The 14,820-nt window shown below is 41.6% G+C and overlaps 1 protein-coding gene across 1 annotated transcript; it reads right to left on the bottom strand.

The window, feature by feature from the left end:
- Positions 1-270: 270 nt before the first annotated feature.
- On the bottom strand, positions 271-14,056 carry LOC139647601 (extracellular matrix protein 2). The gene is made up of 9 exons (XM_071523541.1): positions 13,942-14,056; positions 12,953-13,104; positions 11,348-11,813; positions 11,066-11,181; positions 9,104-9,239; positions 8,545-8,702; positions 7,901-8,040; positions 5,074-5,400; positions 271-1,718 (listed from the first exon to the last, which is right to left on the bottom strand). The coding sequence occupies exons 1-9, from the start codon at positions 14,015-14,017 to the stop codon at positions 1,541-1,543; spliced, it is 1,749 nt and encodes a 582-aa protein (XP_071379642.1). The 5' UTR covers positions 14,018-14,056; the 3' UTR covers positions 271-1,540.
- Between the last annotated feature and the right edge of the window lie 764 nt (positions 14,057-14,820).

The following is a 14,820-nucleotide window of genomic DNA, read 5'->3' as shown; positions in this document are numbered from 1 at the left end:
GGGGGAGGGAGAGAGAGAGGGACAGAGAGAGGGGGAGAGAGGGAGAGAGAGAGGGAGAGAGAGAGGGAGAGAGCAGAACTATTTTAAATCGTGACCAAAAGTTGGCCAAGTCACTTTGTCTCTGATGGGTTGTGCTACAGAGAGAGAGAGAGAGAGAGAGAAAGAGAGAGAGAGAGAGAGAGAGAGAGAGAGAGAGAGAGAGAGAGAGAGAGAGTATATATCACCGTGCTAACTACTTTACTTGACTTTACTTTTTTATTGCTTGTCTTCATATCACAAGAGTCATTTTCAGGATTGAATCACTCCATAATCTTCACCAACCAATAGGAAAATAGAAGCTTGTATGTGTAGGTTTAGGATCATTATGTTGCAATAGAATAGGGACAAAGAAAACACACATACAGAAATATGTCTTGGAAAAAAATAATCTGAGCAAGATTAAGTTTAAGTACACAACAATAAACATAGACTGGAATAATTCCCTTTCATTCAGACATGGCCCAAACACAAACACCAGATTCAAGGAAATAAGTGAGTTTACATCCACATAAATATTTGTATATTAATGGGATATTAGCATATTCCATTGACATTAACCCAAACGCTCTTACAAGATCTAATGGAATGTCAATTATGAGAGACATGGGATACAGCAATATTGATCAGAATCCATTGGCAAATATACACCAGCCTGTTTACACTTGGTTTCTGCAGACTTTGCAAGCTCAGTTTCCATGATAATATACAAAATGTCTGAGGTCTAGAATCTAGGACAGTGGTTCTCAACGTGGGGTCCGGAGACCACCAGGGGTCCTTGGGGGCATTCCAGGGGGTCCCCAGCAAATTGATCAATTGTTAAACTTCATTGTTTCATTTTCAAGAACAATTATAGAATGTAGAAGGACTATTTTGATATGAAAAAGGTTGAGAACCACTGATCTAGGATATGAAGATGTATAAAAAGCTTATCTGGGATTTGAGCACTTATCCATATTACTGTGCGCATGTAAAGACACTCCGTGACACAACAGACCACACAAGCAGCCTGACTGAGAACAAATAACACATATGTTCATACAATTCTCAAAATAAGTCATAAGAAAAAAGTCCCACCTCACTATTTCTTTCCATTTCATCCACTCTCACCTGTTTATTCCTACGGCTATCATAGGATGGTAAAATACAATAATGGTATGCCACAATCTTAAAAAAATAAATGGGTAATTTGGTAATTGGAGTTTTTATTTGAGCTGACTTTTGAGCATGCCATGTAACTTCAAACTGCTCCAGGCAACAAAGAAATCTCAACTGTCTTCAAGCCGCTGGATTCAAACCTTCACAGTCTCACATGCAGCCTGAGTGCTGCACGGCTGGCTGCTCGTTTTCATACACACAACGGGATAAAGTGAGATGAATGGACAGTGAATGGGACACAGCTTCAGGGAGGGAGGCACCGCTGAGCGTTACAATGCTGTTATTAATACTGTCACGGAAACAACAGGATCGCTGGGGAGCTGGAGGAAGATGGGAGGAGAGCAGGCTATTCGTAGTCCTCCTGCCTCTGGGGTCGCAGCAGGACACTGTGGTAGTGTCTGATGCAGGAGAAGGCGGTGGGGGGGATGAGGCGCCGCTGGATCAGGTTGTACTGCAGGTGAACGGAGATCAGAGGCGAGTCCTCGCTGGCTCGCGTGTCGCACAGGGCGTTCATCGGGACATAGCTGTGGAAAGGAAGGACAGACTTTGTTTAAAGGAAAAGTAGCAGTTAAAATGCCAGTAATAACCCAGACATTTATTTGCCTTGATGACCAGTGGAACAAAGGCATCTCCTCATGTGGAGCCTCTGCTCTAGCTGCACATTTAGAAGATGACTAGACTTTAATTTTGCAAAGCACATTCATGAAAGGAGCACAACATCTTTCAGGGCCAGATTCACTTAAGGTTTGCGCCGGGAAAAGCGTGCTATATCACCAAAATGACCAAACCAGAAAGCCACGCAATTCGCTACTTAACTATATATAACACAATGGGTGGAACGCTGCCTAGCGCTGGTCAAAAATAAAGCCTCTGTGTGCCTGTCATGCCCATGCATATGAAAATTATACTAAATTATATTATTTTGACCACATAATGGTTATTTGTAGGTGAGGCCATGCAAATCGAGATTGTGCCTAATTCACTAACACTTTACAACACCAGCTGCCCCAAATTACTGAAACACAAGATCCTTTGAAAGGTGGAGGACAGACTTTGCCCAAAGGGTTTGTCCATTCAGAATGGCTGCAGCTGCAAAACACAGCAACATCAGCAGCAAGTCAGGAAGAAAGAGAGACAGTTTTCATCCCAGAATCTCAGATTAGATCGGAGATTTAGATATTGTTTTGTTAATTTAATCTTTTTTTAATACTTTTTTGTATTATGCTGCTTAGTTTTGTCAATTAAAATTAAAATACCAATGGCCCAACAGTGCCCTCCTTGTCTTATAGATGTTACACGCAATTTGCACTTGGCTGTTTGCTTGCACAGTGCTCTTTCTGACAGCTTGTTTGCATATGTTTCTTAATGAATAAGATGAAAACTCTTTTAGCTTTAGTAACTGAAGCACAAAAAAATGTGCAGACTGCCGTTGCATGCAATCGAAGTGAATCTGGAGCTCAGTTTCTGAACTGCTGAGTGGGCAACTTCAAGCCAGAAGGGAGAGCCTCCCCTTTAACCTGTTGGTACAGTTCAGTTTCTCAAAAGCTGCAGACCTACAGTTTCAAGCCAGAATGGTCAGCCATCCTACTGTTGAGATCAATAGCGGAATTAGGAATTATTATGTGTAATGATGTGAGGTAGGTATAAACCTAAGTGTATACAAGATAGTGTAATTGACACTGGGTGTTGAGGGGGTGCTAAGACTTCCGGTTTGGATGTTTAACCTTCAAAATAAAAGCGTGAAAGCTTATCAAGCCTAACATCAATCATCAAACCGAACAAGAGAGAGCCCAGATTAATGTTTGATAACATAATAATATTGAAAAGTACCATGATATGCACCATTTTCTAACTACAACTACTTGTTGCATCTCATCCCCTCTCTTTCCGCTGTATTTCCACCCCCTCTCCCCTTTACTCCATCAAATAAAGCAGAGTCCTTTAAACAAATTTAAAGGGGCATTAAGTAATCTATGACAGTTATCGCCCTCTATCAGTGACCTAGGAATTACAACAACATGGACATTTCTCTGACACAGCTTATGGTGGCCTGTAATGGAAATAAATAATAACGTCACATTTTCACAATACAGAGAAGTAAGCTAACTAATTAGGAGAGAGATCCAACAGAAACGTCTGGTGAAGAGGTAATATATCACCATACAGAATACTGTAATAATACTGCTTTATCTTTTGCTTTTTGGTTTGAGAACAAGGATTTTTAGCCTTCATAGTTGGTCAAGTAATCGTTGAGTCATTGGTTGAGTCATTTTTGTGATATGGGACACTACAAATCTTATTGCACCTTTAAATATGCTCTGAAAACATTTTTCAGAGATGTTTGAGCATATGAAAAAGCAGACTTTTTTCAGAAGTGCAGTTAAACTCTACCCATCCCACATGTGTCTGAGTCCCAGAGGTAACGATAGAGAGAGCAACAATAATTACATGTTTGATGAGGTAGCAATTTCAGATTTAGATGCCCCATGATTGTTAGTTAGGCTATATCGAAGATGAATATCTCCCTGACAGAGCACAGAGCCCAACTCTGCAGGCTTTGCCTCTCAGTAGTTTGGGTTTGTCTTTTGTCCCAAGTGCAATCAGCCTCCTCAACAAAACTACATGAAGTTGTTGTCGTTGTTGTGATTGTTTTATGTAATTGTATGAATTTGATGCTATATGTGAGTTATTGCACTTGAGATGAGACCACAGACAATTGTCTGGCCATGGACAGACAATAAAGTTGTTTTAATGTTGTCCTGTTTTGTATTGTATTTTTCTCTGAGATACACAGCCATCCACTTCTCTGTTATATTTACATACTGACACACACATTGACATTCATGCTTGCACACACATATTCACATGCATTTACAATAATTGAAGCAGGCTCATTAAAAGCAAAAGGGTGACAGAAACAGAGGTAGAGATGCTTTATGCTTCATCATGCATAGAATTTATATGTAATGTGTTGAAGCAGCTGTGTATATGAAGTGGGATACCAAAGTAATCCTGAGTGAGGTGTAAAATATGTGAGTTTGTATATGCTGACCATATCAAAATGATGTGATGTTCATGATGTCATTTTCTCCATTCATACTCTGTTTAAATATGTTCTGTCTTGTTTCTCCCACTTCAGAAAATGAATAAAAACATGTTCCCGTAAAAGAAACAGAGACAGAGAGAGAGACAGAACTCAAAATAAACCTTGAGCTTTGCTACTACAAACCTCGGGAAATAAATTCTAATAACGCAGAACAGCTTGTCTCAGTAAAAGACTTCAACTAAAATACTGAACAAAGTGGTGAATCACAGACCACAAGTTGGCAACCAAAAAAGCTTGTCATAAAACTTCAGTGTCTCTGTTCACACTGCAACCAAAATGAGGCTGAGGATGAACTGCTAAGTGCTGCATCTACCTGTCAGAGATGTCATCAGATAAAGAAAGGATGAAAACTGTATTAGGTGAGGAGAACCACACTGTTGTAGATTTATACTGACTCATTTTGTTCTGGTAAAGTATATCTGTAAATATTGTATGCGTGTATGAACTTGCTTTTACTTGTGTATGTATTCAGTCATTTTCTCAACCTGCTTATTTCTTTTCAGGGTGTTGGGGGGGCTGGAGCCTATCCCAGCATGCATTGGGTGCAAGGCAGGGAGAGAGGCGAGTCCATCACAGGGCGAACACAGATAGACACACACACACATTCATACCTAAGGGGAATTTAGAGTCTCCGATCCAGCTGACTGTGGAGCAAACCAGGAGAACACAGGGAGAACATGCAAACTCCACACAGAAAGGAGCGGGAATCGAACCCACAACCTTCTGACTAAAGCCTGAAGGAGGAGAGAGGAAGCGAGACAGCACTGCGGTACCTAATGAGGTTGTGGTTGAGGCGGAGCAGCTGCAGGTTCTTGAGCTGGAGCAGGCCCGGCGGGACGGACTGCAGCAGGTTGTGGTCCAGCAGCAGCTCGGACAGGGAGGCGGACAGGCCCAGGAAGGACACGCCGTCGATGCCGTCGTCCCGCAGCCTGTTGTGGGACAGGTGGAGGGAGTCCAGGCCCGGCCGCATGTGGCCGAACACGTAGCCGGGGATGAGCTCGATCTGGTTGTGGTGCAGGGTGAGCTGGCGCAGGCCGACCGGCAGGAAGGACGGCACGTGCACCAGCTTGTTGTGGGACAGGTCCAGCGACTCCAGCTTCCTGGAAATGCCAGGAATTCAACAGTGATTTTTACAAGTTTCAAAATGAATGGGTTTGACTGAGATGGATTTTATATGGGATACCAATATGTTTAAATTGAAGCTATTATTTTGAGCCAATATTGTGTTGATATATTTGAATTTGTCCATTTTCATACCAAAAAATTCCCCCCAAAAATTACAAGTATTCAGTGTTTCCCCTAGAATTTTCCCTAGAAGTGTCCCATGATGTCTAAACAGCATTTAAACATCATGGGACACTTTAATATTGCCCTGTTTTACATTTTATTCTGTATGTGTTTGTAGCACATTTTATTATGATTCTGTGAAGCACTTTGTAACTTCTGTTTGAAAAGTGCTACATAAATAAAGATTAACTTTAGATTTACTATCAGCAGGGACGACACTGACTGGCTAAAATCCAATTTCTATTGAAAGGCCCATATGGTCAAACTAATATATTGGTCTAAAAATGTAAATACATTTTACAGCATTAGCAGCAGCTTGTTCTGTTTCAGCACAGAGGCCCTGGCCTTTAGGGTTGCCCTCCTTTCTCTCTGTCAATCTGTCTCTCTTTTTCTCCTCCGGCCTGCAGAAGGTTGGCCTGTATCCACTCTGCAGCCACATCAGCACGCCACACCAAGCTATTCTGACTCTAACTTTTCTTTAGTTTCATCTAGGATGCAGCTGTAACTGTGCACTACTGATATAGACCATTTCCCATGTGTGGCAGCATTTGTTGAGTCTTTGTTTTCAGGTGTGATGGTCAAACAGTTCAGCTGGATGGGCTGAATGCTGTGTGAAAATCATAAATAACCTACAGCAGTATGGACAATGTTATGTTCATGGACAAACTGTTTGCTGTTGATTTTTTGGCAGGGGAGACAATTATTGACATGTGACGGCTTTTCTGTGATTCACTGCACAAAAACGGGAGTCTTGATAGTTCAAGTTATTCTGAAATGAAAAGAAATACTTTGTGAAGACTGGAAATGGACTAAAATCTAGTAGCATGAGGGACCATATATGATTTAAAGCAAGCACTCTGCCTTATAGTGTACGTGTCTCTGACAGAGTGAACTCTTCTGCATGGAAATAAAAGCTGTTTCATAAATCCCCTCAGGGTGGCAGTAGAGTGCTGTAATTTTTACCCAGAAAATAGTACACAAGCTTTTGCTTCCTGATAGGTTTATTTGCAGTCTCATTTCCCTAGAAAGAAAGCAATATTTTAGCCACTAATAGTACAATTTAGATGCCACATATTGCTCTTATTGCCTGTAATCCAAACAAACTACAGTTAATCATCTCATCATTACTGGAGCAATGCTAGGGTGATGGCCAGTGTCAGTTTTAGTGTGTCAGTTTCGTCAATGTCAAGTCAATGTGGATGATTTGATCCACAAATGTAAAGGAGCACCCCAGTGCTGTGTATTTAGCCTCGTCTTATTTAATCATCTGGGCCAAAGTGTGTCAAATGTTAATCTTGGTCTCTATGCAGATCATATGATCATTTTCTGTTGCTAACCTTGTGCTACTAATCTTGTTAAAGCCCTTCTGAACCTCACAACTGCTTTTAACACTGTGCAGTCTACTTGTGTCAGCTCAAACATGTTCTGAATGCTGACAAAACAAAACTTATGAGCTTTATAACTCAAAATAGAAAACAAAATCAATTATTGTTACATTGAAACAAAGTGATTGAGACAGTTGAATCAGTTGAGTGCTTAATATTAATAGGTGACAGTTTTTCCTTCAGGACAGACGGTATCTTGTTAAGAAACTGAAGCTAAAACTTAAGACCCAAGTTGTGTTTTACTTTTGATGCTAAAAAGAATCTGGGCACCTCTACTTTTATGCCAGTACTTTATTGTGGCAATATTTTATATTGACATGCTTCCTCTCAACGTCTTTCTGTCATGGACACTGTGTCTCATGGAGCACTGAGGTTTATAACAGACTGTAAAATATACAGACTCACTCATCATTGTAGCTTGTGTGCTGGAGTTGACTGGCCTGCTGTGACTTATTCATTCACATTTTGATCTATGAAGCCATTCTGGGTCTGCTTCCTTATTATCTGCGCTGTTATAGCTCTAAAACTTGGTGGAAATTACTTGTTTAAGGTCTCATAAATTGTTTTCTGTTTTCTGTCTCTAGGGTCAGGACTGAATTAGGCCAAAAAAAAAAGTAGATATGACTCCTTTATGGAACTCACTGCTAAATGATTTAAAACTGAGAGAGCTGGTCTTTCTCGGTATAAACTATATAAACTCATTAGGAAGTATTTTAAGAGTTGCCTATGCTTTGTCTAGTCAAAATCTTTATATCTTGACTCTTACTGCTAGTCTGCTATTGGACTATTGTCTTCTGAGCTTTTATGTAATGAATTTTACTCTTAAGCCCAATGAGACTACCTTTTTAAATAAAGGTAATACAAATAAACACAATAGATAAGACAAAAAGCTCTGAGATAAGCACAACTAGAAAGGTTAAAGACTCACAGCAGGTGTATCCAGGCTTGTGGAGCGATGCGGTCCTCTCGGATGCGATTGTGGCTGAGGTCCAGCAGCCTCAGGTTGACTGTCTTGTTGAGGATACCAGCATGCACCACCTCGATTTTGTTGTCTGATAGGTGGAGTTCCTACAAACACATCACCATTTTATTACAAAACTGATGCAACAAGACTCCAGACTCCAAAAGACAGAGCTGTACTAAGCAGACCAAGACCTATAAATTACACTATACTAAGAATAAGCGGTCCTGGGCCAGCTTTGTAATCCACTCGAAATGTACTGCTTAGGTCCACATGCAATGTGAGTCTGAACTATCTGTGTCTTTATAGTCTGTGTGTGCTTGTTCAACCAGGGAAGGGCTTCAGGTTTAGGCTTTCTGTTTAAGGAGCAATAGAGTCTAAAATAGTCAGGCATATAAAATCATTGACTAGGACTCGGCACTGGGATAGCAGAAGGTTTTCATGGGAAACAGAGATGTGTCAGTTTCCATTGCCCAAACCATGAGTTCTCAAGTAGTATTTACCATCTGAAAGCTGAGGTGAACGGTATTTTGAAGTAGAGAATTCGTACCCATCATACGATATGAATGCAGCGTTTAACCATGATGGTGTATCTCCCTTCTACCATGTACCTGGAGGGAGACCGGCAGGCCAGACGGGATGGCACGGAACTTATTGTCCTCCAGGCGAAGGTAAATGAGCTTCCTCAGAGGACGAAACGTCAGCGGTGACACGTTTCCATCGTGAAAGTAGTTGTCTTCCAGTTCCAGGGTCAGAAGTTTGGACAAACCTGAGGACAGGCAATTCAAAAAGTCTCTTACATGATAGCCATGAATGACCAAGTAAATAAGTATTTGCCAGTGGAGCCATCATGAGACCTGACAGATTTAACAGTAAAGTAAAACGCACACATTTGGTTTCCTACATCAAGAACTGTCCCATGTTCCAAGTCTCTTATACATACATACATGGTAGCCCTCAGCATGTCTTACTAAAACATGGCTCCTTAATGTGGGTTAGCTTGTAAGAAAAGACAAACATTATTAACCACACTAAATCAAAAGTTCAACTGAACTTGAATGCCCCATCTCTCAATCCTCAAACACACGTTCCTTATGTTTGGACAAAGCTTCTCCTGTAAAGCACATTCCCAAAGAGACTCCTGTTGGTTAAATGAAGGAGGTGTCTGACCTTTAAAACTACTGGGTGTAAGGCCGCTCAGCTTGTTGTCATTAATCTTCAGCTCCACAAGAGAAGGTGGGAGAAACGTTGGGACCTTGGTGAGGTTGTTACCATCCAAAATCAGCCTCCTCAGTCTAGTTAGATTCTGCAACAAACAAGACCAGAGTCCAAAAGTCTGAACATTAGAGTCCTGCTTTCTAGGTAACAAGTCTCTCTCTCTCCCCCTAATTTTTCTCATTCTTTCTTTCTTTCTTTCTTTCTTTCAAGTCAGCATTTTTCTATATTTAATTTACAATGCCAACACACACGTTTTGCCACACCATACCTTTGAATGACTGAATCCAATTCCTAATTCTAGAGGCATGCAAGTCAAATGTTGGATGTTCCTAAACTTTGTGCTCCTCAGTGCCAACAAAAAAGAGATGTTGGTTATTGGACCAGCTAGAAACAGGCATTTGTTTGAGAGCACTACTCCAAGTGCTGCTTTCAAAAATCTCATGCCACATGCTTTTCACGTGGTTTGAGCAGGCGGAAGCGCAAACCCCCATAATCCTTGACACCAAAATTGCACTGCACTGCCTGATCATTACTGACACACCCTCTACCGCGCCTCTCCTCCCACTTAGGTGCAGTCAAGTTCATGGCGAGTCACCAAAATACCAAATGGGCAAGAAAAAAACCTGTGTGTGCCTAACAAAAATGCCACTTTGCTGGCACAAAGCCCGTCATCATTCATGCATCATCAGAGTGGGAGTGAGTGAATGAGTTTGTCTGCTGTGTGACTGAGCTGCTGCAGATTCAGACGTTTTACCCACGTGTTATTACTGTGTTTATTCTGTGTATTTTATGCTTCTTTCTGTTACCAACATTTAATCTTTGTTTGCTTACTCTCAGCAATGACCATGCTGGTAGGGGGATCCCTCTCTGAGTAGTCCCTCCCAAGGTTTCTTCCATTTTCTTTCCTAATTGAGGTTTTTGTGGCAGTTTCCGCCTGTTCTCAGTCGAGGGTCTAAGGTTGGGGATGTTGTTTTCATTTATTGCTTTCATAATGTGGCGTTGTTAAGCCCTTTGAGACTGTAACAGTGATTAAGGGTTATACAAATAAACTTTACTTGATTTTGCTTTTTGCACCCATGTCAACACTGTATATAATTCGGCATTGCAATTTAATTAGGCATTCTAATGTCAACTGTGATAAAAAAAAACAAATAAACAAACAGGATATTCTCTTTCAAATGCAATAATGCAGTACGAGGCAGTAACTGCCTGCTCCCAGCCACTTCTTGGCTTGAGACATCATTACACCCCGGTGAGAAAAGGTAGAAGCTGGGGGCAGGAGGAGTGGTGAGATGGCAGTAGTCAAAACAATTGTCCTCATTTTAGTAATGGGTTCTTCTGTTTACTGCGACAATCTTCTCTCATGCACTGCAACACTGAGTGAAATTCATTGTGAGGGTGCCACATTGTACCAGTGGGCTTGATTCAACAGCAGACAGCAGACGCCTCAGCGAATGTCTGTTACATCAGTGAAGGTCTATCATGTGTTTTCTGCTTCAGTCTGATACATGGTGTAGTATCATAACAGAGTATTAAAAGTTGTGTGTGAGAATGGTCAATAAACTGCTGTAACATGGAGTTGCTATGTGGAGGTGTACTGTATATTTAGTAGTGGGTTTGGCAGCAAATGACAGCTTCGGCTGGACACAGCCAAGCAAAACAAGATGTTAACACAACAGACCACACACTTTTACTTCAGCAGTTCCACATTTGAACAACAGCTGTACCGAGCGGTTTCAGTCCTACATAGGTGGTGATCGTCTCAGTCGCTGTTAGTGAAGATTAGGGAGGGATTTAGATGATCAAATGAGACCTGTGCCTCAAGGTTTTGGAATATTGTGGCAGGAATCATTTCAAAGTACCGTAAAAAGCTGTTGATTTCATGTGGTAAAGCCAGATGTTAGTCAGACTGACCTGAAACAGCAGCGGGCTGATGGAGGAGTCATCCAGCTTGTTCTTGCTCAGGTCTAGCCACTCCAGGTTGGGCAGGCCTGCCAGCGCCCTCGCAGGGATCTTACTGATCTTGTTGTCTGACAAGACAAGGAGAGGAGAAGCGAGGAGGTCACCTCAGTCATATCGCCTCATCCCACTGGAACTCTGAAATGAAAGGTGTGTCGTCTTGTCTGCCCTGTCTGTCTGCCTACCTTGTTACCTAACTGTCAGTTAGTCTGTGTCTCTGTCAGTTTGTGTCCTCACCTGCCAGGTAGAGGGTTTTCACCCCCTGGTCAGTGATGATGGGCATGTGTGCCAGGCCAGTGCTGCCGCAGGCTATCAGCGAGTCGGACAGAAGACACCCGGGCGGCAACGATTCCATAAAGCTGGGCTTCTGGGGGAAGGTGACCACCGGACGGCCCGGGGCGGCGGGTACAGGCACCGGCCTCCTGGCCAGTGCAGGTCGCAGCGTGGCTCTCGGAGCAGGCCGGGCGGCGGCTTCCACCAGCGGCGGGCCCACAAAGTCATCGTCGTCATCGCTGTCGGGATCGGCATCAGAGTCGTCCTCGTCAGAGTGAAAGCTGTCTTTGGGTGACTTCACTGCGGGGATGGGTGGCCTCGCTGGCACTATGGGTACATGCACCTCAACCCCTCTGGTGGGAATCTGGACCAGAACCTCCGGTTTCTTTTTCTTGGCTGGTACAGGTTTGACTGTGACAGCAGGTGTCAGCTGTGAAACATACAGAGCAGAACTGATCAAGGGGAAACAATCACTTCATGTGCAATTTGGGACGGGGATAAACTGTGTTTCTCCATTCCATTTGAAATAATAATCTGCAACATTTTCATATAAGTAAATGTTTGTATTGCTCCTCTCTATCTCCAACTGATAATACACAACAGTGATTCAGCCTATATCCAGTTCATGAAAGCTTTTCCATTTGCTATTCTAAACACTCTGGTAGCTCTTTTTCGGGAAAAATCCTCTGGCTCACAGAAAGTGATGGGTTTTACATTTCCAGTTTGCTTGGAATAAACATAAGAAGAAGAACTGGGTAGTTAGCATGAGCAGTGATAGCCACCATGGCTGAACAGACAAAGAGAGGAGCGCCACCTACAGAAACTCAAACTGCATCAACAGAAAATCCAAGCTCCACCCACACTGTTTGATTGACAGGTGATCTCTGGGAAGTGCAGTGCAGGAACACCACAATAATGAGCGCTGAGCAACAAAGACAGAGACAAACTAAAAAAGTTGTCTGTTGTCTTTTTTGCTGGTAAGTGCAATGTGGCTATATGACACTGTGCTCATAGTCAGGAGCATGCCATTCCTTTTTACAGAGTCAAAGCACAACAGTGTTCTTGTGTGTCCTCATCTGACCTGGATATAATTACGTTTTGAATTGGATTCAGTTCCTTTTTTTGGATTGACTGATCTTGCCTGGCACAGTGGAACCAATTGGATTGCTCCAAAACAAAAAAACTCCACCCATCTCACATTCTTGGCAGGATGCAGCACATGCTAAAGGCAACTGATATGTTTCAATTGAAGACTGACGCAGCATGGTTCAGTAAGCCACGGCACAAATCACATATTTGATGAACTGTCAGTTTAAACCTGGCTCATGACCTTTGTTGCATTTTATATACCCTCCCTCTCTTCCATTTTCCATGCCATTCTTCACTATTAACTATCTAATAGGGCAGACAGTCAGATAGATAAATACGATTAAGACAACAACATGATTATGATTAGTAGTAGCAGTAGTAGTAGTTGTAGTGATAACAGTAGTGGTAGTAGTAGTAATAACAGTAGTAGTAGTAGTAGCAGTAGTCATATTGAAATTAACCCAGATCTGATCCACTTACAGTTTTCACCTCCTTCTTCTTTTTTACTTCTGGCACTCCTCTGCTTCCACCTCTCATGTGGTTAATATTACTCCACTCAGGGACTCTGTCTTTACTGTCTTTATCATCCAGTCTCTTGCTTTTTGGGGCCACAGCCTGTTGGTTATTTGGACCTGAGGAAGAAATAAGTCATGAGTAGCAACGGATTTGTCAGAGATATGTAAAATGAATGTAGAATGTTTGATAGCATCTAAAATTCTAGTTCAAAGTAGGGTAGTCAATACAGACACAGTAGTGTGTGAATAAAGCCAACTTTATTCAGCTGGTAGCCATGGCCATAGCCATCTGTCTTATGGCATGGTTAGGGATTTGGGGTTAGGTGAGGGTAACCACTCTGTTAATTTATACTCTTGAGGAACAAGACAGAGATTTTGTTATTTTTGGGTGTAAATATCCCATAAGAAGCATGCATTCCTCATGAATTGGGTTGATTATGCATCTTCACAGATACCACCGGCTCAAAAATAAATAGCTTATACATAAGAAGCAACCTTATAAATATATCATCATTTGAATACTGAGGTTTGTGCCTTTGATGAGGTAGTGAGACGTTGGTGTGAATGTATTAGTGACTAGATAAATATCAGGTAATACGAGTGGGAATATGGAGAATCTGGTAAATATGAGGATAGATGCCTAGAGGCACGTGCAAGAGGAAAAGTCTATAAAGGTTTGTTCGTATCCTCTAAAGGACAAGTGCAAAGGTGACAAGTGAGAGTAATAAAGGTCTTAAATGTAGAAGGTTGTTGACTTTGAGGATGAGTGAGCCGGAGGGATCGAGTGTCTGAGGATGAGTGCTTCGGTGTGGAAGTGTTTGAGGATAAGTGCTTTGAACGTGGTAATTGTCTGAGGATAAGCATGTAAAGGAAGATGTATGTTTGCACAAGGTGGTAAATATGTAAGGATAAGCATTGTGGTTAGAGGGATGGGGGGGATTAGAAGTGTCCTACCAGCACAGGGGATGGGTTGACATTTGACATTTCCTCTGGAGCACTGGCAGGCTGAGCAGGGCTGAGGAGACCACATCGCTCCGTCAAACAGAGAGATGCCATTCACCTGGCACTGACCTGGAGACACGCACAGGCAAACGAAATGAAATTGAGAAAATGAAGAAAACAGTGCTTGACTCTCAAAGGATGGTGGGTCAGCCTTGAGTTAAAATAAACAGATGAAATCTTTAAGACCCCAGAAGAGATCCATATAACATAAAGATTAGATAAAACAAAACATTACTGATCCCTGTGGAGAAATTGGGTCATTGCAGCAGCAAAATAATAAGGGAATACAGCAAAGAAAAAATGAAAATAAATATGTATACATTAAACATGATGCAACTGACAATTATAACATGTATTAGAAATTTCAGAATGAAAAGTCTGAAATATAGCAATCACAGGGTGATCAAAACAACAGCTGTAGAACATACTGAGACAAAGAAATGTATGGAAAATATGTACAATATGAAAATATTACAAAATATTAAATATATGCAGCTTGAAAATAAATGAAAAATTACCAAAAATATCAAGATGTATGCAATGAATAACAAATGAGAAAAATATGAGAATATGATGAAAACAATGCGAATTGACAGCCTATGTACATGTGCAAAATTTGTTTCATATTTACCACATCTACAGAAGGCCTGTAAATAAATAATGGATATAAATGAATCAGTATGAAGATGAATAGACTGACAATTCCGACATGTCAAATAGATTTTAAGTGGAACTGCTTGAATGAAAGGTATGCATGAAAGGTATGAATCTGAATGAAGAGAGTAGGGAATTCGGATGAGTTCCAAACTCACCGGGGAGCAGAGGGTTACT

Source organism: Centroberyx affinis, unplaced genomic scaffold (genome assembly GCF_046629955.1).
Source record: "Centroberyx affinis isolate AG114_WGS23_722 - 3 ecotype Tasmania unplaced genomic scaffold, CSIRO-AGI_Caff_v1 ptg000101l_1, whole genome shotgun sequence".
Lineage (NCBI taxonomy): Eukaryota > Metazoa > Chordata > Actinopteri > Beryciformes > Berycidae > Centroberyx > Centroberyx affinis.
Note: the sequence above shows the minus strand (reverse complement) of the source record. Positions and strands in the feature narration are given on the sequence as shown.